Source organism: Penicillium verhagenii (assembly GCF_028828195.1).
Source record: "Penicillium verhagenii strain IBT 33310 chromosome Unknown utg000009l_segment0_segment0, whole genome shotgun sequence".
In the NCBI taxonomy this organism is placed as follows: domain Eukaryota; kingdom Fungi; phylum Ascomycota; class Eurotiomycetes; order Eurotiales; family Aspergillaceae; genus Penicillium; species Penicillium verhagenii.
The window spans coordinates 1,735,929-1,758,488 of record NW_026643173.1 but is presented as its reverse complement, the minus strand read 5'-3'; the positions used below and the strand labels follow the sequence as shown (position 1 = coordinate 1,758,488).

The 22,560-nt window shown below is 49.5% G+C and overlaps 8 protein-coding genes across 8 annotated transcripts; 4 read left to right on the top strand and 4 right to left on the bottom strand.

Annotated features, from left to right (window-relative positions):
• Window positions 1-3,043: 3,043 nt before the first annotated feature.
• artA (14-3-3 adaptor artA) lies at window positions 3,044-4,020 on the bottom strand (the record flags this gene model as incomplete). The annotated part of the gene is made up of 4 exons (XM_057169101.1): window positions 3,044-3,145; window positions 3,204-3,274; window positions 3,352-3,900; window positions 3,960-4,020. The coding sequence occupies 4 exons, from the start codon at window positions 4,018-4,020 to the stop codon at window positions 3,044-3,046; spliced, it is 783 nt and encodes a 260-aa protein (XP_057017807.1).
• A 1,545-nt stretch (window positions 4,021-5,565) lies between these two features.
• On the top strand, window positions 5,566-6,157 carry N7466_009711 (uncharacterized protein; the record flags this gene model as incomplete). Its single annotated transcript, XM_057169100.1, has 4 exons — window positions 5,566-5,702; window positions 5,867-5,932; window positions 5,989-6,054; window positions 6,127-6,157. The coding sequence occupies 4 exons, from the start codon at window positions 5,566-5,568 to the stop codon at window positions 6,155-6,157; spliced, it is 300 nt and encodes a 99-aa protein (XP_057017806.1).
• A 566-nt stretch (window positions 6,158-6,723) lies between these two features.
• N7466_009710 (putative nucleoporin Nsp1) lies at window positions 6,724-8,830 on the bottom strand (the record flags this gene model as incomplete). The annotated part of the gene is made up of 3 exons (XM_057169099.1): window positions 6,724-6,936; window positions 6,999-7,122; window positions 7,182-8,830. 3 exons carry the CDS (start codon window positions 8,828-8,830, stop codon window positions 6,724-6,726), a joined length of 1,986 nt encoding a protein of 661 aa, XP_057017805.1.
• Window positions 8,831-9,299: 469 nt separating this feature from the next.
• Window positions 9,300-11,076, top strand: N7466_009709 (DUF5102 domain-containing protein; the record flags this gene model as incomplete). Its single annotated transcript, XM_057169098.1, has 3 exons — window positions 9,300-9,387; window positions 9,460-10,280; window positions 10,357-11,076. 3 exons carry the CDS (start codon window positions 9,300-9,302, stop codon window positions 11,074-11,076), a joined length of 1,629 nt encoding a protein of 542 aa, XP_057017804.1.
• A 591-nt stretch (window positions 11,077-11,667) lies between these two features.
• N7466_009708 (uncharacterized protein) lies at window positions 11,668-11,955 on the bottom strand (the record flags this gene model as incomplete). The annotated part of the gene is made up of 1 exon (XM_057169097.1): window positions 11,668-11,955. The coding sequence occupies one exon, from the start codon at window positions 11,953-11,955 to the stop codon at window positions 11,668-11,670; it is 288 nt and encodes a 95-aa protein (XP_057017803.1).
• A 371-nt stretch (window positions 11,956-12,326) lies between these two features.
• On the bottom strand, window positions 12,327-15,869 carry N7466_009707 (MIZ zinc finger domain protein; the record flags this gene model as incomplete). The annotated part of the gene is made up of 1 exon (XM_057169096.1): window positions 12,327-15,869. One exon carries the CDS (start codon window positions 15,867-15,869, stop codon window positions 12,327-12,329), a length of 3,543 nt encoding a protein of 1,180 aa, XP_057017802.1.
• Window positions 15,870-17,509: 1,640 nt separating this feature from the next.
• Window positions 17,510-20,717, top strand: N7466_009706 (putative polarized growth protein (Boi2); the record flags this gene model as incomplete). The annotated part of the gene is made up of 3 exons (XM_057169095.1): window positions 17,510-17,582; window positions 17,682-17,822; window positions 17,887-20,717. The coding sequence occupies 3 exons, from the start codon at window positions 17,510-17,512 to the stop codon at window positions 20,715-20,717; spliced, it is 3,045 nt and encodes a 1,014-aa protein (XP_057017801.1).
• Window positions 20,718-21,616: 899 nt separating this feature from the next.
• N7466_009705 (uncharacterized protein) lies at window positions 21,617-22,243 on the top strand (the record flags this gene model as incomplete). Its single annotated transcript, XM_057169094.1, has 1 exon — window positions 21,617-22,243. The coding sequence occupies one exon, from the start codon at window positions 21,617-21,619 to the stop codon at window positions 22,241-22,243; it is 627 nt and encodes a 208-aa protein (XP_057017800.1).
• Window positions 22,244-22,560: the final 317 nt, after the last annotated feature.

Below are 22,560 nucleotides of genomic sequence, written 5' to 3'. Positions count from 1 at the left end.
TCGACCGCTAAATCACAAGCGATCATCATCCCCGGGTGCTTATTTACTCAAGGGAGTCGAGTTAGATTGCCAGTGACATCATCGCATGCTTGGGGCTCGTCAAATGGCCCGCCACCTGGGTCTTGGCAACCTTGATTCATCCAGGATCATCCCATCAATACGGCCCTTTTCATCGATATATGACGCTAAAATCTACGTGGCTGTCAACTGTGGGACGATCTCCCCTGCCCTGACGATTTCACTGGGCTTCATTTTCCCCCATTATTTTCCGACAGCTTTTTTATTATTTGACTTTCAGGCGTTTTATTCTTTTTCTTACTGTGACTCCCACGGCGGGTTCTTTGCGGACATGTTACCTTGTATTTTTTCTTCTTCTTCATTTTTTTTCTCTCACTTTCTTATTATCATCGGATGCATAGCACCTCGGGCGTTTCGGGGACTGGGACTAGACTCGGTTTTATTGAATGAACTCTTACCGGAGCCCGCACAGGAAATTGTTTTCGTCCTCATATGCGTGGTCATGGTCAACGGCAGGATGGCCTGGAAAGTGGAAAGCATCATAAGGGGTCATTGTTTCTCAGAGCAGTCCATTTACCATTTGTTTGTGTTCTTCCCCCCATTCATCTGATCGTCCTCCACACCAGACGATCACTTGTACATCTTGCCCTTTCGACACCTTTTTTTTACTTCTTCTTCTTCACACCTAATGGACTGACCCTGCAGAACAACTCTTATCCTTCTTCATTTTTCTCCCTTTGCATTTTTCATTTTTCATTTTTTTTTTATCATTTTCTTGCGGCTCTGTTTCCTGCTACTTGCTTCGCTCTTGTCATACCCAGGAACGTGTATATGTCTCAAGTCCTCACTCTGGTTTTTATTTTCTATCGCCCCATCATACCCTCTTCCCTCTAGCTTGCATAGCTGGTAGCATGGTGGTTCTATCCATAGCAATGGAAAATGTTCAAAATGTTTGATTCCATGTAGATCTTTCCCGCCATTTCAACTGGAAGATACTACGCACATGATGATCGTGTAGCCGTATTTAGAATATGCCCGTTTCAATGTTCTCGGAACCATTATGACATCCTATTGACCAAACTATTGATTTTATGCCCCCAATTATAGATTCTGATAGTCACATGCCCAGCAAGAAATTTCTTCCAGGGTCCTCCAACTTCAAATTATGAGATTACATATGGAGTATTTGTACGGGGTATAGGCTAGCTACCTACTAGGCAGATACATAGATTCAATGTTGATACCTCCTGTGGACCTAGGAGCATGTTCTGTGCCATTTGAACGGCGTTAAACGTCCCGACCAAGCTATTGATGCGCAAAACCCCAAGTTGGTCCCTGCGAGAAAAATGATCGACCATGCCCAATTTTCCATCCTGTTTATTTGGTGCACTATTGAAAATGGTCATCGTACTTTTGTTCGTGGATCTAAGGGGTTGCCGAGGTACACGCGGTTAAATATACATGTATAGAAACATTTACCTAGATGGTACATGTGCATACACATACCAGTCAGCTGGTAGGAGGACAAACATTTAAATAGACCTCGGGACCCCTGCGTATCTGCATGTGTGGATATTGATCTTGAGATGAGTCCACAGGTGGGAATCCATTGTAAGTGCTATGTAGGTCAACTGGTACTATATCCGCATGTCAATATGTAGATACATACTATGTATATGTATGTAGTACACATTCGTTGGTTACACATGCTCGGCACATGTGCATATGTACATATCCAGATCTCCAAAGACTCTTACTTCATGATGCCAGAAAGTGCTACTACCAGTTGACCTATATATGAACAGCCTATGTATATCAATTGATGTACCATGACCTTGGAACATTCATAAATAGTCATACATTTCATACATCCACGAAGTGATGTAACAGAAAGTTGAGCGCCATCTATTTCCAAGGTTAGCACTAACATTTGAAGATTGCCCAAGATTACTACTAGTACTAGTATGTATTGAATCCATATTTCCAGGAAGGCGGGCAGTAGCCGAAATACCTCCGGGGCTACTAGTATTCGGTACTAGGTATCACGATTGATAGGTACCTGAGCATTGTCAACTACATGTACGTACTACATGTAGTCACCCCAGATAGGTCTTTTTGGACTTTTTCTACAAAGCAAAGCTTGAAACCTTAAAATTACTTCATCCATACGCATCCATGGATCCATGCACTTGACCCGTCCAGGGCTGAGACCTCATGGATCAGAATCTCCAGCAGTGATGTCCCAGCCAACCTCCTGTCGAGGTCTAGGTAGGTAGACACGCAAGGGTCAGGATGGTTCTACTGTCACTCAAGTCCAAGTAGGATGGCCCACACGACAGGGTATCTAATCTGAAAAAAAAGTACGGGATATGAGGCGAATATACCTCAGTTGATCTTTAACATCCACATCTAGCGAGAATCAAACGCCACACATAATACGAAAATAGACGAGAAGGATTCCAGAGGAAAGAGAGGAGAAAAGAAGAGGAGGAAAAAAGCCAGATCGGGGGAATCAGTACGAAAGCCCTCATTGTGGTCCTGATAAGGAGCTGATTTAAAAAAAATTCTCTGTCCGTGTGTATATGTGTGAGGGGGTGTTTGGAGAGTGCGCGCAAAAAAGGGACTCTTTCAGAGGGGGTAAAAATAGGAGAGGCAAGTAGACAAAATAACAAGGAGAAGGAAGAAAACGAAAAGGAGAACTTCGGACAAGGTTCCAGAAAAGAGAACAACACCAGGCTAATAACAGGAAGTGCAAAGATAAGTGGAAGACTCGAAGGGATATTCCCCTCCAAGACATAGCATATGGACAAAACCAATTGTTTTCCCCCGACATCATCTCCAGACCTGTAGAGCCCGGAGATCAGAGGGGAATACAAAATTGTTATCAATGCGTCTTGCGGGTTTCTCTCTGCATGTTCCACTTGGTCTTCTTACTCCGATAAGAACCTGTCACATAACTCTCTCAGTTGTCCCATCCGTCCCAGGACGTGAGTCCATCATCAATATCTTTTTAAAGTTCAACCCTTTATTCGGCGGGCTTCTCACCCTCGGCAGCGGGGGCCTCCTCGGTCTTCTTCTCGGCGGGGGCCTCAGCGGAACCCTCAGCCTCGGACGAGGTCCAGAGGGTCTATTAAATGGATTAGTCATGAGAAGCTTCGAGCAGAATATTCAGAATCAAAACGTACCAGGTTGTCACGGAGGAGCTGCATGATAAGAGTGGAGTCCTTGTAGCTCTCCTCGCTCAGGGTGTCGAGCTCTGTGGGTGGTTGTTAGTCACTAAGATTCTTTCTTTGGGGGGAGAGGCTCATGGAAGTAGCGGATGTGGGCACGAACCAGCAATGGCATCATCAAAGGCCAACTTGGCGAGGTGGCAGGCCTGATCGGGGGAGTTCAGGATCTCGTAGTAGAAGACAGAGAAGTTAAGGGCCAATCCGAGACGGATGGGGTGGGTAGGGGCAAGGTCAGTCTGGGCGATCTCAGTGGCGGCCTTGTAAGCCTCCAGGGAGAAGTCGGCAGCACCCTTGCGGCGGTCGCCAGTGGCGAACTCAGCCAGGTAACGGTGGTAGTCACCCTTCATCTTGTGGTAGAAGACCTTGGACTCGCCGCTCTGGGCGGACTTGATGAGGTGATCGTCCAAAACCTCAAGGATATCGTCACAGATCTTGGCCAACTCAGCCTCGATCTTCTGGCGGTACTCCTTGATCAGAGTAACCTGGGACTCGTTGCCCTTGGACTCCTCCTTCTGCTCAATGGAGGTAACGATTCTCCAAGAGGCACGGCGGGCACCGATAACGTTCTTGTAGGCGACAGACAGGAGGTTGCGCTCCTCAACGGTGAGCTCAACGTCGGCCGAGGCAACGACCTTCATGTTCTCAACCATCTCTGTATGATTTGGTCAATATTTCGAGTTTTCTGTTTACGTTGGATATTGGGAGGCAAACCTTCATAGCGCTCGGCCTGCTCAGCGAGCTTGGCGAGGTAGACAGCGTCTTCTTGACCCATGGTGAAAAGTTCTAAATCAATCAAATCTGATTAGTTTCACAATCTCGCTGATAATTTTCATAGATGACGTTTGTTTTTTTTTGGAGATGAGAGTGGGAAGCACGCCATCGACATCATCGCCGACCGGGAGGGGTAGCCTAGAGCGCCAGGACCCTCTCTCTCCCTTAGATCTGGAGGGTGTTTAACAGCAACCCCAACTTGACATCATATAGAATAATGCCATTCAAGAACTGCCATTTGCATTCCCCCCGAAATCGGATATCATGACGATGGATCTGTTGATGGGCCCCCGATGTGGGCTTCCGGGGGATGTGCGGTGTTTGGGATCACAATGAAGCGGTCGCGGCCGTCCCACCAAGTAAACAAGGTAAGGATAAATGGCTTTCGGGCCATCAGAAGGGTATGCGATTTTGGATCATAAAAGATCCAAGTGGGAAAATTCCCCCATAAACTTCCTCTTGGCGGCTCAATGATCCTCCTGTTCCCCGGTATGGAAAGGGAGTGGGTTCGAGGGGGAGATTGTTGTGTGGTCTTGCTGCAGGGCGGGGGAACTGGGGGAAGGGAAGGGTACGAAGGATGAAATTGGCTAACAAGAATAACACTCACCTGGATTGAGAGGAGAAAAAATAGAACGGGAGGTGATTAAGGAGAAGAGAAAGGGGGGAAGTTTCAAGATGAAGGGAAGAGGAGGGAATGAGAGAAGAGGGGGAGGGAATCAACAGGGCGGTGTCGTTGGGATTTAACGCTACAAGCAGAGCAAGTCGTAAGGGAAGGGAGTTAACAGCCTATCGAGTATTTTCTTAAAGTTCTATTTAGTTCACATGGTCTTTGAATCAGACCTTGCTTAATCTTTTATGTTTCCTATATCTCTCTCTCTTCATTTACCCCCCCTCCTTTGATCAGAATTGTTCACGCTCAAGCGTCCTCATCTTCTGTGTGGTTCGGTGGGCCACTCAGCGTCATCCCCCATCCCGCGCCCACCAATCGCCCTTGTGGTTCCCTACTTACGCCTCACTTTTGGGACACTTTGTTCCTTGGGCCAAAAGACCCATTTATTCAAGTCTATGCCTTGCATCTTTGAAGCAGCCCTAACCCCTATATACTTTTATCAGAATATCATGGATTTATATCGGGGTTCAGCTTGGTCTAGACTGTTACACCATATATAGAAAAGAACCCAGAAAAAAAGAGAAATCCATACAGGACAATCCTAGATCAGCCGAGGAATCATCACGTAGTCACTTCCACCAAACTCCTATACTCCATACGAATGATCTTCCATGCCCCTCATGATCTCTCACAGAGCCGAATAAGAGCACGTTGACTTATCGCAGAGATTTACCGGAACGCCCGCTGGCTGACATAATCCATTATCTAATGCACCCCAGAGTCACATGATGTGTCGTCATGCCACCCAGGTTTCAAGCTTACTACAGGAGCTTACAAGGTTGATTCTGCCTGGACTATTTCTACCTTTTCCCCTGTCACTCTGAATCTTATTCTCCTCAACATCATCACAAGTCATCACACCTATCACAATCCATCATGCTCCGTCAATCCATCATCCGACCTGCTGCCACTGCCAGCCGGGCCCTACAGTTCCGTTCCTTCTCCGTTGCGGTTCCCCGACTGGGTGAGGGTGATACCGGTGCTCCCCGTTCTGCTGGAGGCTCAAGCTCTGGGTACGTATTCCACTTAACTCTACCCCTGCAGCATCTGATCACGTCTTGTTCCCGAATGTGCCTTGGCCACTAGAGTGGGCAACGAAACGAGGCGCAGCCGGCACGGCGTGTCCAGTGTCTGCCTTGTCATATGACATCATCCCTTGCTGACATGGTACTCGCAGTGACGCATTCACCAAGCGTGAGGCTGCCCAGGAGAGCATGTACATCCGCGAGAAGGAGCTTGAGAAGTAAGTTTTCTTTGCCCTCATGTGACAGTAATTGGTTTGCTGACAAGGTGGAACAGGCTCTCAAAGCTGAAGAAGCAGATCTCTGAACAGCGCAAACACCTCGATGACCTCGAGGGCCACATGTATGTACCATTACGTTGTTCAATGTTTCTGTTTGGTTTTTGTAGTGTCATACTAATTTGTCTTCTTTCCAGTGATTCCCTTACCAAGGAGCAGCAGCGCTAAAGCGGCCATACATTTTTACAGTGCCTACCCTTATTGTACTATAATAATCTCCGCTCCAATGAGGTGTGATCAGTGGGGGCTCTTTTGCAATTAGCATGTGACCAAGAATACACGCGAGAGCATATCAGGAGTTTCCTCCTTTTGAAACTTGAACGAACCAGCATGTTGTCCGCGTAGCACCGCTTTAAAACAGCCACCGGCGCTAAATATCTAAGAAATATTTTTCAGCCGCTTCTCGTAGTTTTAAATGAAAATACTACAATTTGCGATCAAAGACAACTTGAAGTTTACTACGCATGTATCAAGATCGAAGCATACATGTACCTCGAGATAGGTACATAAACAAAGTTAAAGAAGTCTTGCTTAGGTTTAAAGTATGATACAGCTACAGAATACCGCCAAATACTGCAAGATCCGCCAAGCCCCGCAAGATAAAAACAAGTACATGTCGTGTGAGCCATGCGAAGAAAGTATTTCTACTAAAAAAAAACAAAACCTTTCCCATTGAGTCACGGTATGTTTCCATAACTTGAATTAAAATCATAAGACGTCCCATCCATCACCACTTAGCGCCGTCCCATGTACGAGCGATAGAAATCATCCGCAACATGGCTGCCACCACCCATACCAGGACTAGCATATCCGTAGCCAAGGCGAGAGGAGATCGACTGGCCAGCCTTTTGAGCGGCAGAAACCTTGGCCTGCAGTTCGGATGTACCTTGGTCGATGACCTGCAATTGAGACAAGTGCGAGTTGAGAATGCGCACAATCTGGGAGATCTATAGTAAAGTCGGGTCAGTAATCGAATTACCAAAGAAGAGGATTGTTGCGTTTGACATACGGGTTCGTCTGCTCTGTTGGTCTTGGTAAGGGATGCTGAGGCACCGTTCACCTCCTCGATCATGCTGGTCAGATCCTTGCCCATCTCATCCAAACGCTCGGAGAGCTTCTCGGCCAGTTTGTATCTAGAAATATAAGTTAGACTCGTTGCCAGATGCCCATCCCGATGTGTTTCATCACTTACGTTCTCTCCCGTTCCTGATCCGGACCCGAGATGTTCTCGTTGGGGGATCCCTGCTTAGAAACCAACTCATCCACTTCTCGCTCGTAACGATCCAGCCACGAGCTCAGCTCGTCTTGCTGACCTTCCACCGAGGCCAATTGACGTTCAACTTCCTGGGTAGCGCGCTCTGCATCAACAGTGCTGCCATAGAGCTTCTGCACTTTAGTTCCATTTTCTACCAGCATCCGATCCCACTCAGCGACCTTCTCCGCTTGCTCACGGAACTCTTTTTGATATTTGGTCAAATCTGTTGCCCATCGAGTAATGATTTCATCCATGGTCTTATTCTTGAGTCGTGACTGGGCTGGGGGAGCAGGTCCTGTAGTTGACTGACCAAGAGCAGCGGCACCAGTACCAGCTGGCGCACCAGCAGTGGCAGTCGTGGACGGAGCTGCTGCCGCGGCAGTGGTTTTATCAGCACTAGCACCTATGGTAGTGGTGGCGACAGGCTGAGTAGACGGGGTGGAAGTAGCCGGCTTAGAAAACAATCCCCCGAGGGGGGCTGGGGTGGCAGATGTGGCTGCGGGTGTGGATGTGGTAGCCGTGGCCCCTTGAGTGGTGGATGTAGCTGGCTTGGGGGCAAACAGCCCAGTAGCAGGAGCAGGAGCAGCAGCAGGAGCAGCAGGTGTGGATGAGGGTGTAGCAGAGGATGTATTACCACCAAGGGAAGGGAACAAAGACTTTTGGGGCGCAGCGCTAGAAGCTGCGGGTGCTCCCAAAGAAGGCAGAGTTGCACCTGTGTTAGCTGTAGCAGGAGCACCCCCGAATAGACTGGGCTTTGCAGCCGCGTCGCCCCCAGCAGAGGGCATTTTGAACAGGGTACCTTGCGAATTTGGCGCAGCACCCGTCGCCGGGGTGGTGGTTCCGAACATGCTGGGCTTGGGGGTGCTGTCTGCAGTGGTGGTGGCCGGAGTCGAGGATTCAGCCGGCTTTGGAGCAAAGAGACCACCGGCAGCAGGAGTAGATGCGAATGACAATTTTGAGGTGGCCGATGCAGTGGGCGCGGGACCAAAAAGGCCGCCAGTTGCCTGCGGCGGGGCAGCAGCTGGTGTGGTGTTAGAAGGAGCATTCGTAGATCCAGCATTCACGCCAAAGAGCGGCGCCTTGGCTGCTGGAGGAGGTCCGGCGGGAGTGGTTGAGTTGGTCCCAAACAAGGATCCCGTAGAGGGACCGGGCGTGTTCGAACTCCCAAATGCGCTACTACCACCTGCTCCACCAAATAAACCTGCACCGGCTGTAGTGTTGGGTGTAGCTGTTTCTGTCTTTGCCGGAGTTGAGCTTCCAGCAAATGATGGCTGAGCTCCACCGAATGAGAATTTTTGGGAGGAAGATGTGGCGTTGGATCCGAATGAGGCATTGCCGCTAGTGGTGTTGGTGGTACCACTGCCGAAAAGAGAGGGTTGGGCTGCTCCAAAGGGTGAAGCAGATGCGCCTCCGGAGGGTGTTCCGGAGGGTGTTCCGGATGGTGCAGCTCCTACATTTCCGAACATACCACCTGTCGCAGAGGATCCAGCATTTGAGGTATTCGCATTGGTGCCGAAGATATTGCCAGTGCCAGCAGCTGACCCAAATATGGGCTTGTTGGCGCCTTGAGCGTTGTTACCGAACATGATGATGTGTTGTCGCAGGCGAGGGAGTCGGGCAAGCTTTGGAGAAAGTAGAAGAAAAGGAAAGACCAGTGAAAGGTCGCCGGGTCCTGCTTTTAGGGATCACAGAGCCAAGCAGAGTAATGCGATTGTACTGAGTCAATAGAAATTGATCTCAGAAAGAAGGTGGAGAAAGGGCACGAAAGTGAGAGGTTGAAGCTCAAAAGAATAATCCGCAGGAGTTTCAGTTACGCGCTCGTTGATGCCTTAGTGCCTTAACAATGCCCAAACAGTTGATTCTATGTGTTGCCTGATAAATTAGGCGTCAGGGTCTTTATGCCTGAGGCATTCAGGCACGTATGTTCTGGACTCGAATCGATTGCAGGGAACGCCGTCACTCCACGCTACACAACTCTACTTGCATGCTTAATTTCCCGGATTTCTCCTTTTACCCTCTTATTCCCATGCTACAGCCCTGACTTCACCTACAATAATGTCGGAGGCATCACCCGATCCAGCCACGCACCTAGAACCTCCTACCAAGACCACCGAGCTGGAGGACCCAGGAGCTGAGGATATTGGTAAAGTTCGCTCCTAGGACGTCATAATCGACCGAATTCTAACTTGGGCGTTTTTTTGTGTTACTTTTACAGCTTCCAGCAGTGACGAGGATCATTTCTCAGATGCCAGTGAAGGCCAAGCCCATTCAAAACCAATCCCACAATCTGGCAACACTTCCCCTGTCCCGTCCACACGAGTAGAGCGGGTCGACAGCAGTGCCCAGCATGGTGAAATACCTGGCACCGAAGCGTACGAAAAGCGAACTCAAGATGCAGTTCCCGACGAGATTGAAGTCATTCCAGAAGATATACAGAGCGAGGACCAAGCTACGACAGGGTCGCATGACCAACCTATAGCCCCCGACAGCCCACCTATTCCACACACAGTAGTGGAAAAGGTAGACCCTGACGAGCCAAGCTATGGGGAAATTCCAGGAACCGAGGCGCATGAAAAGCGCCAGGCTGATGCTGTGCCTGATATAGTGAAGAAAGCTCCCGAATCTGAGGATGAAGCTTCTCCGTCGCCGCATGATGAAGCTTCAGACACTGATTCCACATCTCGACCAATTCCCGAGACACTCGTTTCCAAAGTGGACACATTGTCCTTAGAAGATGAATTACCATCGGGACCACAGGCCCATCAAGGATCAATCAGTGATGCAGAGCCCGACATGGTGGAAGTAATTCCAGACACTCCAGAACCTACGTCACAGGATGGCGCCGAAGAGGAGGAGGTCATTGAAGCCGATGCCGGAGACGACGACTTTGGAGACGACTTTGACGAATTTGTCGACGAGCAAGAAGACATGGGAGACGACGATTTCGGAGACTTTGACGACGGCTTCCAAGAACCCAGCGCGGACATTGTTGAGGGTGGAACAGCCACCCCTCCACAGCCTCCCGCACCAGCTGTTGTATGTTTCCACATCACAATCCAATTCTTAAAAATCCACCCAACACAACAAAACACTGACACTTATCTTCCTCTAGCCTCCTCTCACAGACTTTAGCGTTTTCAAATCCACATCCGAACTACTCTCATCCCTCCAAGGAACCCTCGACAACCTCCTCCCCGCATCTCAAGACCTCAGCTCCCTCCCCCCAGTTGAACCCATCCCCGACCCCACCGCCATCTTCAGCACAGAGCGCTCCCTCTCCCTCTGGTCCCAGCTCGTAGCCCCGCCCCCACTCCAACCGCAAAACTGGGTGAAATCCCGCATCCGCAGACTCTTCCTCGTCTCCCTCGGTGTCCCCGTCGACCTAGACGAGATTCTCCCCGCCTCAAAACAGAAAAAGCTCATCCTTCCCTCCATTGATTTTGAGTCCGGCGCAAATACCCCCGCCGCACGCTCACGCAGTCAAGCCCGCAAAGAGGGCGAGGGCGATGGTTCCCCAAATGATACCCAGCCTGGCTCCGAGGGGCAGGCCCCTTCTTCTCGTGTCAAAAATGCCCGGCGTGGCGCGGCGCCGCCGCCCCAGTTGGATCTCTCGGCTGTGCGGCGCTTGTGTGCTACTACTGATGCCGCTTTGGATGGATTAACGGATACCGAGCTCAAGGATCATGCTCAAGAGTTGGAGACTAATGCTTTGCGGGCTAGTGAGGTCTTGGAGTATTGGCTCAAGAGACGTGATGGTCTTGTTGGTGAGAAGGAAGCCTTTGAGGGCGTCATTGAGAACCTCGTTAGTCATGTTCGGAGAGTGAGGAAATAGTGTGCTTCTTATCATCCGGGCAGGCCATCATATACCATCTACTATATCAACCCCTTGTATAATTTAATGTCGACGTGGAGAGATCTCCACTGAATGAGCACACATGATTTCCTTTTGTTCGAAGTGAAGCTTTAAATTCTAGGTCAAGAGAGTTAACTAAGACCTATGAGATGGCGACCTCGAAATTAAGGCACTTTATCTTGTCATTGGAGCAGAAAAGCTTGTCTCGAAATTTTGACATAAATTCTAACGAGAATATGGGTTTCTTGAATTTCAGGACAGTAACATGGCCGCTCGGTGTGAAAATGAAGAGATTGTTCGCTTTCAAATAGCAGAGAACTGACCAAGTTGGACATCCACAGGAAGACTTTAGAGCTATTGCGAGTCACCCATTGACCTGAACTATCCATTGAATTCAAAACAATGTCAGGTTGACGGGCCCTTGCTCGGTGTTGCCTGACGCCGTATTCCAGGTCAGTATGAGGCCATAATAGTTAGAGAACCCCGACACCACTTTCAAGCCATCAGGAGAGAAGGTCATGGAACCGAACCTGCCGGTCTGCTGGCCACAAAAAACCGCAACTGCATCCTTTATAGCATTGAAGCCCGGTGAAGAAGTTTCAAGATAACGTTAGCACCACCGCCTCCTCCACACTCGTCAAGGGCATCAATGACAACGATCCAATTTGATTGATTTGAGGTACCAGCATCGCCCCCAGGCGCAGCTTTGTCCAAGCGCTCCAGCAGCAGACGAATCAAATGCTTCCACTGCTCGCCCGAACCATCGCCAAAAATCCTAGAACTCTCCTCGACGGCCTTCAATAGAAGTGTAATCTCGAATCCTGGGAATACGAAGAGTGGTAATAAATAATCGTCCATGAGCAAGATCGCTTGCGTCGAGAACGTCCACGGGTGTGCACTGACTCTACCACCTACTACTGCCTTTCCGGCTTGGATTGAGAGCTGCCTATGTAGGTATAAATATGAGAAGGATAAAGAAGAAATAATATGAAGGCAAAAACCAAACACCGACTAAATGCTTTGCAGATCCAAGCGCGCTCTTTTAACTAATACAAAGAATTGGGGGGTATCTTTTTCTTAAACAGTGGGCCAAAAAACATCAAACGTAAAGCGCAAAGCGCAGCAAAGAAATGAAAGAAAAATAGAGGAAAACAAAAAAATGGTGGCGGGTCACGTCCAAAAGTCGGGCATTGCCAGCATATAAAGATAAGCGGATAACGTGGGGACCGCTAGTCGTCTAGTTCGATGACTATACGTTCTGATGAACTTCGGACAGCAGCACTAGGGGAGGCGGACTTTTCCACTTTGAGGCGACGCGCAGCGAGACTCTCTAGCGGTGTCGTCATGTCTCCATGTGCTTTGCGCTTGTTTCCTAACGGTGGTTGGGGTTTATCAGAAGAAGATGCAGCGTCGTCTCGGGTGGAGCTCACGGCCCATGTGCCGTCGGGTTTGATTTGAATGGACTGGGCACCTTCCAACTGGTTAGTCGCGATAAGTTGGGCACGGACTTGCTCCAGGAATCGATCCAGGACCAGGAGCTGGGGCCGAGCGTCGGCATTACAAATGGGACATCGCCAGTTATCATTCAGCGGGGTTGGACCGCTGGTTGACTTTCGAGTTGTGATGAATGTCTCAAGATCGAAACATTCCTGGTGTCCACAGAGAGTCGAGCGAGCGGGCGTGGTGAAGATTTGGGCAGTAAAGGGATCGATCAGACTGATCGTCAGATTACTGCTCACGACGGCCAAGTCGTCATCTTCGACGGTCTTGTTGAGACGCCTTTGGATTCTTTGACGCACAACCTCCGCTGGGATTGCCCGTACGAGGCTACGAACCATTTCAAACCGATTGACGTTCAAGATTTCGACGCCGAAGTAATATCGGATGTCCTTGCATTCATCTGGTCCAAGAAGAAGGTCAACCCGCAGCTTGTTCTCGCCTTCTATCAGGTCCAGCGTTATGTCAATAGGCAAGTCCTTTCCGTTATGGGTCTTTCGGCGCGGAGTGAATTCCTTTCCGTTCAGATGGATATAGAAAACGCTGGGCCAGGTGGTCGGTGCAGTGTGCCACAGGCTCTCTGAATTTGCTGTTTCCAAAGCTGGGAGTGCGATACACCGCAGACGGAAAGTCTGACAACCAGATTGATAAGTGAGAATGCGCCGATGGCCCTCCTCCGAAGGTGTTTCTACTGGGCGAGGATGCCTCGTCATATCCTCGGCAGACAATGAGAATTTCCAGACATAATTGTAAGCCTCGGGGTCTACGATGGTAGGGATCAAGGCAAAATCATTGACATAGTGGTACAGCTCGGTGTCGTACAATTCACCCCCTGGCCCTTTCATGACACATTTCTTCATCGGGTCACGAAGATCGGCTTGGTGTAGCCCGAAACGCATGGGATTCACCTGAACAATTTGTGGGATGCGATGGCCATGAGGTGGCAATAAGGGCGTCATGGCGGGCGATGAATGAGGAGAACCATTGGCGATCTGAGGAGATCGTGAACTTGGTGCATTGGAACCGTGTACAAAATTCCTTAAATGTGCCTGGTTATTTTGCAATGACACCTGACTCTCTCGGTGCTGACCACCGGGGGCGACCCCTGGAGACGAAACAGTATATTGAGGGCCATTGGGCTGAGCGGAGTTGAGAAGGGTGGGAGTAGTCAATGCAGGTGAAGGTATGTATGCCCAGGACGGCCCAGGTACTTGGCCAGATGGAGGGGCTCTTTGGGGAAATGGGCTTTGCTGTCCTGGTGATACTTGCATCTGAGGCGTCACCCAAGGGTTCACTGGCCAATGCTGGGTTTGCTGTGATGGAACTGTCATCACATGTCTATTCATCAGCTGCGCTTGCTGCACTTGCTGCAGTCGCTGTAACTGATATGCCTGCTGCATTTGCTGTATTTGCTGCATTTGCTGGGTCTGCGGGGTCTGTGGCACATGCTCTGAAGGATACTGATATGGAGATTGACCATGTGGGACCGTTACTATTGGGGGAGGCCGCCTGGCAGGATGTTGAGCGGCTGCTGGAGGGCGTTGGCTGGCTGGAGTTTGGTGATTGACTCTAGGTTGTTGATTGATTGGGGGCTGCTGGCTGGTTGAAGAAAGCTGACGAGTTGGAGGTTGTTGACTAGCCGGAGGAGGTTGGTGGGTTGTGAGTTGAGTGCTGGCGGGAGGTTGACTGATGGGTACATTCGCTGAAACTTGTAATCCATTGGATGATCTCGAAACAGGTCGCTGACTGGGGTGGATCCTTGGGCTCGCGGATGAAGCCTGACTGGAGGAAATGGATTGAGCAACGGCTGGTTGGGAAACCTGAGCAACCTGAGCGTCGGCTAGAACCCGGGCACGGGCCATCTGGTTTGGTGATTCCCCTTTCAATGGAATGGCACGGTATTCGTCGATTAACTTATAATGGGCATCGTCTGTCATGCCTTCCTGATCCAACGTGACGTTCTTTTGATACAGGTGGGTCAACAAGTTATAGTGAATCTCATCGTATACTTGGCGACACATGGAAGAGAACATCACACCCAGGAACACCGGCGATTTGATCCTGAATAGTTGCCGCAGCTCATGCAGCAGGGGTGGGAAATGTCGATTGGCCGTTTGAGCGCACATTTCAAACTTTTGATCATTAAAGTGGGAGGCCAGCAGCGGAAGGAAAGCAGCAATCTCTTGGACCATGTCTTTATACCAACCAAATTGCATTCCTTGCTTTGGCGGGACGGGGAGTCTCGCAAACATGATGATCATTTCCCTAGAGAGAAGCTTATTACTCTCGAGTAAATCAGAGACGCGTTGGAAGCCACGGATGCAAGCGTCCTTATGGAGGCTTGGTAGGTCGGCAAACACATTATCATCTAGGGAGATCCGGCAGAAGATTTGGTGCAATACCAAATAAAATAGGTCTTCGTGCCTGCAAGCCTGTTGCAAAAGTACTACACGAGGTTCGGCAATTAGACAGGCTGATTTTGCCGAGACTTTTCTCATTTGTTCAGTGGCATGTCGCCATTGTTCCCAGGTGGACTTGTCGGGGATGCACTCCACGGGGTGATCCCTGGAAATGGGCGAGCGCGTCCCATTAGCAGTTGGCACGGAAGGGGGCCGCGCTATTGTCCTTCCAGAGGGGTTTGAGCCCAGAGATGTGGTCCGTGAGGTGTCTTGTGAGACTCGACGCATCCCGGATTGGTGTGGCAATGGAGGGACAGTCTTCTCTGTGACGGATGTTGGGGTCACGACGCGTGGGTGGGTTTGAGAATTTACGACGGGTGGAGCCTTTGAAATCGCGGGACTAGCCGTTGTCGAGGGATCCGGAACACTGATAACGGGGCTCGGGTGAGAGTCGGCATTTGACACTGGAGATGGAAACGCGGCTGTGTTTGGGTCAAGGTTGGGTTTATTGGGAGCGGTAGTCTCTACCGTGACGGCAGGTGTTGCAGGTGTTGCAGGTGTTGCAGTCGTGGCAGCCACTGTAGTAGTCACTGCAGTTGCTAACGGGGTTGGCAGAGCTGATGATGGCATTCCCCCCGGTGTAGCGGGGGACATGAGCGCAAGCTCCGGACGTTTGGGGTCCGAACGGACCGTGGTGGAATTCGTGGCAGGCACGATGGAAGATACATGACGGTGAGAAGTGGCTGCAGGAGTTGATTGGGAACTGGACATCCAGTTTTTCTGGATGCGACCTAGAAAGAGACTAGCGGTGGAGTTGGACTTTTCAGTTTGTTCAATATCTGTGGGACGCGATCTTTGAGTGTCGGGCGACTTCATATTGAGTACGCGATCAACGTGGGAAAGTCAGATAGCAGGTGACATGTCTTTTCCCGAGAGAACTTAATGGATTCCGTTCATTATGGGCATTCCCATGTTTCTGTGAAAAACAATGAATCATAGAAAAAAAAAAAAAAAAAAAAAAGGAAAATTGGGATTTTTAAAGGATAGAAGAGGGGGAAGATGTTTGCTTTTTTGCTTTTGAAGATTCTCTTCTCTTCTTTGTTTCAAGAGCTTTTTTCTTCTTTGTTTCTCTTTATTTAGAAAGACGATGAGAGAAGCAAGAAGAAAAATCAAACAAAAATAAATTAAAAAAATCAATACAGATATAAGGTATAAGAAGCAGTCTAACCCGGGGAGTATAGATTTTCCTCTTTTTTCTCTTCTTTTTAACCCATTCCTACTAGCCTACTCTACTATCCCCTCACCGGATGGCGCGCGCGTATAGGGTACTTCAGGCTGCATAAGTGATGGGTCACATTGAAGTAATGTTTAAGTACCATTGATTATCCCTAAATAAAAGTCTTACAAAAATTGTCAAGGCTGTTAACCACTTTTTATATACTAAATATTAGTAGAGCTAATTTATTTTTTATCTACCAGGTACTAATACTAGTACTAGTATATATACCAAGTCATGTCTGCCGTCATGTTGACCACTCCTAACACAATTTCAAGTCAACTGGTGTGTCAAGTATGGGGAATGGCCGCATTCATCTTGACGAATTCATCTGTTTTCAATGGAATATAAACATAAATAAATTGCAATTATTTGGAATATTATTTTTATTTTAGATTCATCTTATAATTCATTTCCTCTCTTTCTCTCTCTCCCTCTCTCTTACTCTTGTCCAGCATCAGCTCCGAACTACCCAAAAGAAAAGTTCTCGTGGACCCAGAACTTGACGGCCAAACCACGTCACTCTTGGCCTCACATTTCAATTAAGACCCCATTTTTCCCTCGCCTTGTTTGGCTCTTTTTTTTTTTTTTTTTACTTCTCTCTCTTTTTTTTAAATGAACTCGAACTGGTCCATTTCGCTCTAATCTCCTAGTGGGTCAAGCTCGGTTGTGTGGACCTTCAAATATTGCCATTCCACATAATACCGCGGATTCTCCAATTCTCGAATTCTCGAATTCTCAGATTCCTTCAGATTCTTAGACTCAGTTGGATTCCAGAAATCGCCAACTTGTCAAATCCTGGTATGACAGATCGGTCTTTGGCACACGCCACCATTTATTTCTATCTGTTCATTTCTCTACTCAAGTTGGGGTTATCTTTTCCGGGACAGCGCGCACGAAGCACTACGAGGTGCGTGCTCGCAAAAGAACCCCCGCGACATATTCATTATCCGGACCGAAGCCGAGAGACAAGAGCCCTGGCGCGCTAGATTCTCCGGGCCCTTTGCCCTTTTGCATTCTCTCCCCTGTCCTTGCCATCTCACATTTCTCTCTCGTGAGATTAATACCAGCCCGGCGGTTGAACTTACTTTGTTGCTCATCCCCGAAAGGGCTGCCGGGCCCCTATGCCCTGCGATTGAAACTACCACTTCCCTCCATTCGATCGCCCCTCCCCTTCTCAAGCCCGCTTTCCTCTAGACCTGCACAACCGGAGGAATTGCGCCCTCCAACGTTGGCAAATATGGCCGATGCAGAGTTGGCGCCACCGCCACCTCCGTACAATGTTCAGCCGGGCGATTATCTTGTGGTTGTTCGTAAGTTGATGCCCGCGCGCGTGTTAACCCCCCATGCGCATTGCGCTTTCCCCTCTCTTCTCTCCCGCTTCTCAGAATAATGCGCCTAACCCAATGCAGATGCTCACTCGGGCGGCGAAGATGAATTAACAATGCATCGCAACGATATCATCCAGCTAGTCGAGCTGGATGAAGAGTTTGGCGATGGTTGGTGGCTTGGTGAATACCCAGGTACCAACCAAAAGGGTCTCTTCCCCGCAGGTACGCGCACATGAAGATCGGCATCAACGGGAAAAAAAACCACCGAAACTAATGGACCGAGCAGGCTTCACCAGGAAAGCTGAGCGATACGAATACTCCGGATACCAAAACGCTCTTCGCATCGACCCATCACCCCAGGGCATAATCGCTTCCGAGAAGACCGAGTCGCCCGCGCAGATCGAACCAACAACACCAAAGGAAATGTCCTTTTCGGCTTTCGCAAGCGAGCAAACCACTCCGCAAGCATCGCGACAGACCCCCGTCCCCGGAGCGCCGCAGACCATGGAATCTCCGTCGCAACGATCCGCCTCATCTCCCCTTCCCTACTCAAGTCTAGCCGCCGATATCCAAAACGCATTGCGCCCATCTGCGGATCAACACGTGAATGGCCAGGATAGTCCAGTGATGAATGAGACTTTGAGTGTGATTGACGAACACATCACCGATATGAACACGCCCCGCCACAGCGTGTCAACGCAGGATGCAAAGACCATAAATGACTCTGGGAGCGAATACAGCACCCATATCAGCCATCGCATGTCATACATCAATGGAAACGAGACGGACGAAGAAGAGCTTACAACGCTGACCGAGGAGCAGGTGCGGAGGTGGAATCAAGTCGAGACTGCCAATCACCTGCGAAGCCTTGGTGTTGATTCCAAACACTGCGACATTTTTGAAAACGAAGAGATCACGGGCGACGTTTTGCTTGAGATGAACCAAGATTTCGTGTTTATGAAGGAGTTTGACTTTGGTGTCATGGGCAAACGACTCAAGACATGGCACAAGATTAAGGCACTCCAGGAAGAGGTCAATATGTCCAAACAGCAGCAGCAGCAGCAGCAGCAGCAGCAGCATCATCACCAACCGCAACAAACACCACAAACGCAAACCCCGAGAGGCTCCGTCGCTAGTAGCTACCCTAACCCCCATGACGAACGCTCAATGTCTCGCACCGGCCATCCAACCGGCTTCCTCCCTCGCATTCCCACTGTGTCGGAGAAGACCGGTGCAGGCTATGTCCCTCGATCATCCATGGGACCTACACAGCATCCAAGGCTGGCTAGCAATGGAAGCTCCCCATCTATACCCATGACCCCTCCCCGATACGATTCGAGGAGAATGTCAGCGGCCTCCATTCGTGAATTCAACCACGGCCGACGACATTCTTCCATCGACGCAACACAACGTGGCTATTCTGATCTCCATGGTCATCCCAAAAAACCATCTTTCGATCGAACTTGGACACTCAATGGAGGATCCCAGGCAGGACCTTATGTACTGCCCCCTCGCCCCGGAACCTCAGTTGGTACCCCGACAGAAGGATATCGGGCTTTCCGCGGTGCAATCGAATCGGAACCGAACACTCCTGAAGGCAATGATGACTTGGACCGGGGCTATTTCTCCGGCACAGAGGTTGATACTCGCAAGAACAGACGCGTTCTGCAGAAACGGACATCGACCGCCGGCAGCAACACTCATTCTCGAAAGTCGAGCTACAACCAAGAAGAGCCTATCTTCATGGTGAAGCCCCCCAAGCGCCAGTCCCGAATCGCCAGTGTTGATTCCCTCCGCGATGCCGATAAACATGTCTCTGTTGCGTCAAAGAACTATAATGACTCTCCGGCCAAATCAAGACTGCGAAGCCTGAGCCAACGCAACTCTTCCTCTCAGAGCGGCCGCACCTCTCAGTCTTCTGACACCAAACCTGGCTTTTTCGCAAGCTTTGGCCCCTTGATAGCCAAGAAAGGTACTGATTCAGAATCTTCGTCTGCCCGCTCATCACATTTCCAGCCTCTAAGGAATGTTGGCCCTAAGATGCGACGTGCTGTCGGCATGCGCGCTATCTCGGATGCCGCTAACAAGGACACTTCCGCACCCGAATCTCCCAAGGAATTCGATGCCAGCTTCGCTCGCACCGGATCCACCACTCCATCGGCCACATCTAAGAGCTCAGAACGACACAGCACGGATGGCTCTGGCAAGGCCGGCGAGCCTCCGGGCTTTGTTGTACGTCCCCGGACTGTCAAGTCTAAAAAGGAAACTAGTGCCTATACGCAAGGTTTAGAGAAGAAGGCGCCCCAGGAGCAGATTAGCGGCTGTGATTATAGTGGCTGGATGAAGAAGAGGTCATCCAACTTGATGACAACGTGGAAACCCCGGCTCTTCGTTCTGCGTGGTCGCCGTCTGTCCTACTACTATAGCGAAGATGACACCGAGGAAAGAGGCTTGATCGATATCACAGCTCACCGTGTGTTGCGGGCGGACAACGACCCCATCATCACCCTACATGCAGCGGTCACTGGATCAACTGCGCTCCCTGCCAATGCCAGCTCTACAGACCAGAGCGCCAAGCTCGCCAGCTCAGATCCAATCTCTGGGCTGAAGAGCAAAGACTTGAGCGGCCCATTCTTCTTCAAGCTGGTGCCTCCAAAGATGGGCAATTCGCGCGCAGTGCAATTTACCAAGCCTACCACCCACTATTTCCAGGTCGATAGTGTTCAAGAGGGTCGTCTATGGATGGGCGCTTTGATGAAGGCTACTATCGAGCGTGATCTGGACCAAGTGGTCTCATCGACTAATAAACAAAAAACCATCAGTCTCAAACAAGCTCGCTTGATGAACCAACGACCACCCGCACTGATGACCAACCCTCTTCCGGAGAGTGAGAAACTGGTGGAAGAAGAGGAAGAAGATGATGGACTACGCATCGAGGGCCTCAACTTGACCAAATCTGGATCCTCAGAGGGCAACTCCTACGTTGATGCCAAGAACGAGCTAAATGAAACTGACTCGACCTCCAACGATCTTGCCATGTCCAATCCCCTTGGTGAAATCAACACCGGTCCCACTTTCCTTATTCCCAGTCCTCTAGGGAAGACGGATTCCGAGTAATATCCTCTTGCTCTGGTTCTAATCAAACCATGATATCGTCATGATTGATTTTTACAGATCTCCCGTCCTGCCACGGCTGATCATCTATTAATCTATCTCCATCCCACGCCTGGAGCTACCTTTGTTACTTTTTCCTTTTTGCTACTTTCTGTCTCCCTTCCGATCTATTCCCCCTATCTTTTTTTATCTTTGTTTTGATCTTTTGGTATCTACCATTGGCCAGTTATCCCCCCTTCTTACCGTTTGGCGTTTGATATGATATATATACCCCTCGCTCCGACTTTCAGTTCCCTTCGTTTCTTGGCCCGTGCCAATTTCTGTTATGTATCAGTTACGCGGATTTGAAGAGTTTGTTATGTGGGTTTGTGCATCATGACGACTTGCCTGGCTTACGAGGTTGATGTGGAAGCAGTAACGCAGTAGTGGCTTAACCCCGATTTTTTTTTCTTCTATATTCTTTCTACTCTGTGGATTCTTTTCTTGAATTATTGATATTAGTAATCTAATTGATGGCTTTATTCTTCTACGAGTAAAAAAGATCCTGGTATCAATCTTCCGTATCTACTAGCTCCTCCCATTTGTAGTTTTCACCTGAATTGCACCAGCTTGACAGCCCATGTTCAAAGGAGCCATGGCCGGTATTTATGACAATTGAGTGAAAAACAGCAACGCGTGATTGAAATTTGTATACAACAAGTCGACCATTTGAAGCACGAATCTTCCATCGGTCTCTGGGAAACGCGTCCATTCACTTGCTGTCTCCATTCAAATCGTTTGTTTACTTCCTGGCCTGACTCCAGATATCGTCGTCTTCTTCCATCTCACTCCCCATCCCCATCCCTCTTCCCCCCTTCGCTTTGCTCAAAAAAAGAATTAACTAACAACTAACCAAGCAAAAAATGATCCCAATGCAAAAGAAGCTCCCAGATCCCAGACCCAATAGGACTGGAGCAATGGCCCACTATTTCAGCCTGCCGGTCCTGGCAGAAGTGATCAAGGAAGTGGAAACCGGCTCAATGCACTCTTTCGACAACTCGGCCAGAGCATTGGCAAACGCAGTGCTTAACCACTACTTCCCCGCCACCGAGGGCTGGATCGTTGCACCGGGACCGCGAAACAGCACCGCCCCAGACCTGTTAGTTCTCCGCACCAAACAGCCTTCTCAGACCCACCGATTCATGATCGACCATACCGTGGCCGGGGTTTCGAAGAAAATGACTGATTTCGATATCGCTTTGAATCAGCTTGAGGGTGCCCTGGAAGTTTCCACCATTGAGTATGGCCGGTGCTGGGCTGTGCTCTTCCATGGCGCCGATGTGCTCTTCTACAAGTATCAACAGTATCTGCCTAAAGGTCAGCGCATGGTTCCTGCGGGCCCGCCTTCACAGCCGAAAAAACACATATTTCAGGTTGGGAGCGATGGGGTTCAGATTCATCAGATGTTGACTTGGATGTCGAGACATGATATTCCGAGTCCTACTACCCAGTTCGCTAAACGTGTTGTGTGCAATGGCGGAGGCAAGTGAGGTGGAATATGACTGAGTTCGAAATCTGTTTTGTTGGTCAACTGGTCCGCGGTTTTGTTTATGACTTCACTATGATTGGTTGACTGCCTTCGTTCTTCTGCACCTTGATGTGTGACCTATCACTGCTATGGATCAATCATCAGGCGAATAAACATAAGCCATGTGAAAGGAATACGAGAAATGATCGGACCGATAATTTTGACAAACAGAAAGAAGTAAAAAGGAGTGTATGGCGTAGGAGTTATCAATTCGAGGGGCATTTATTGGTCTTCGTGTTGCCCTCATTTTGAAGGGGCTGCAGGGCTACCGCTCCGCAT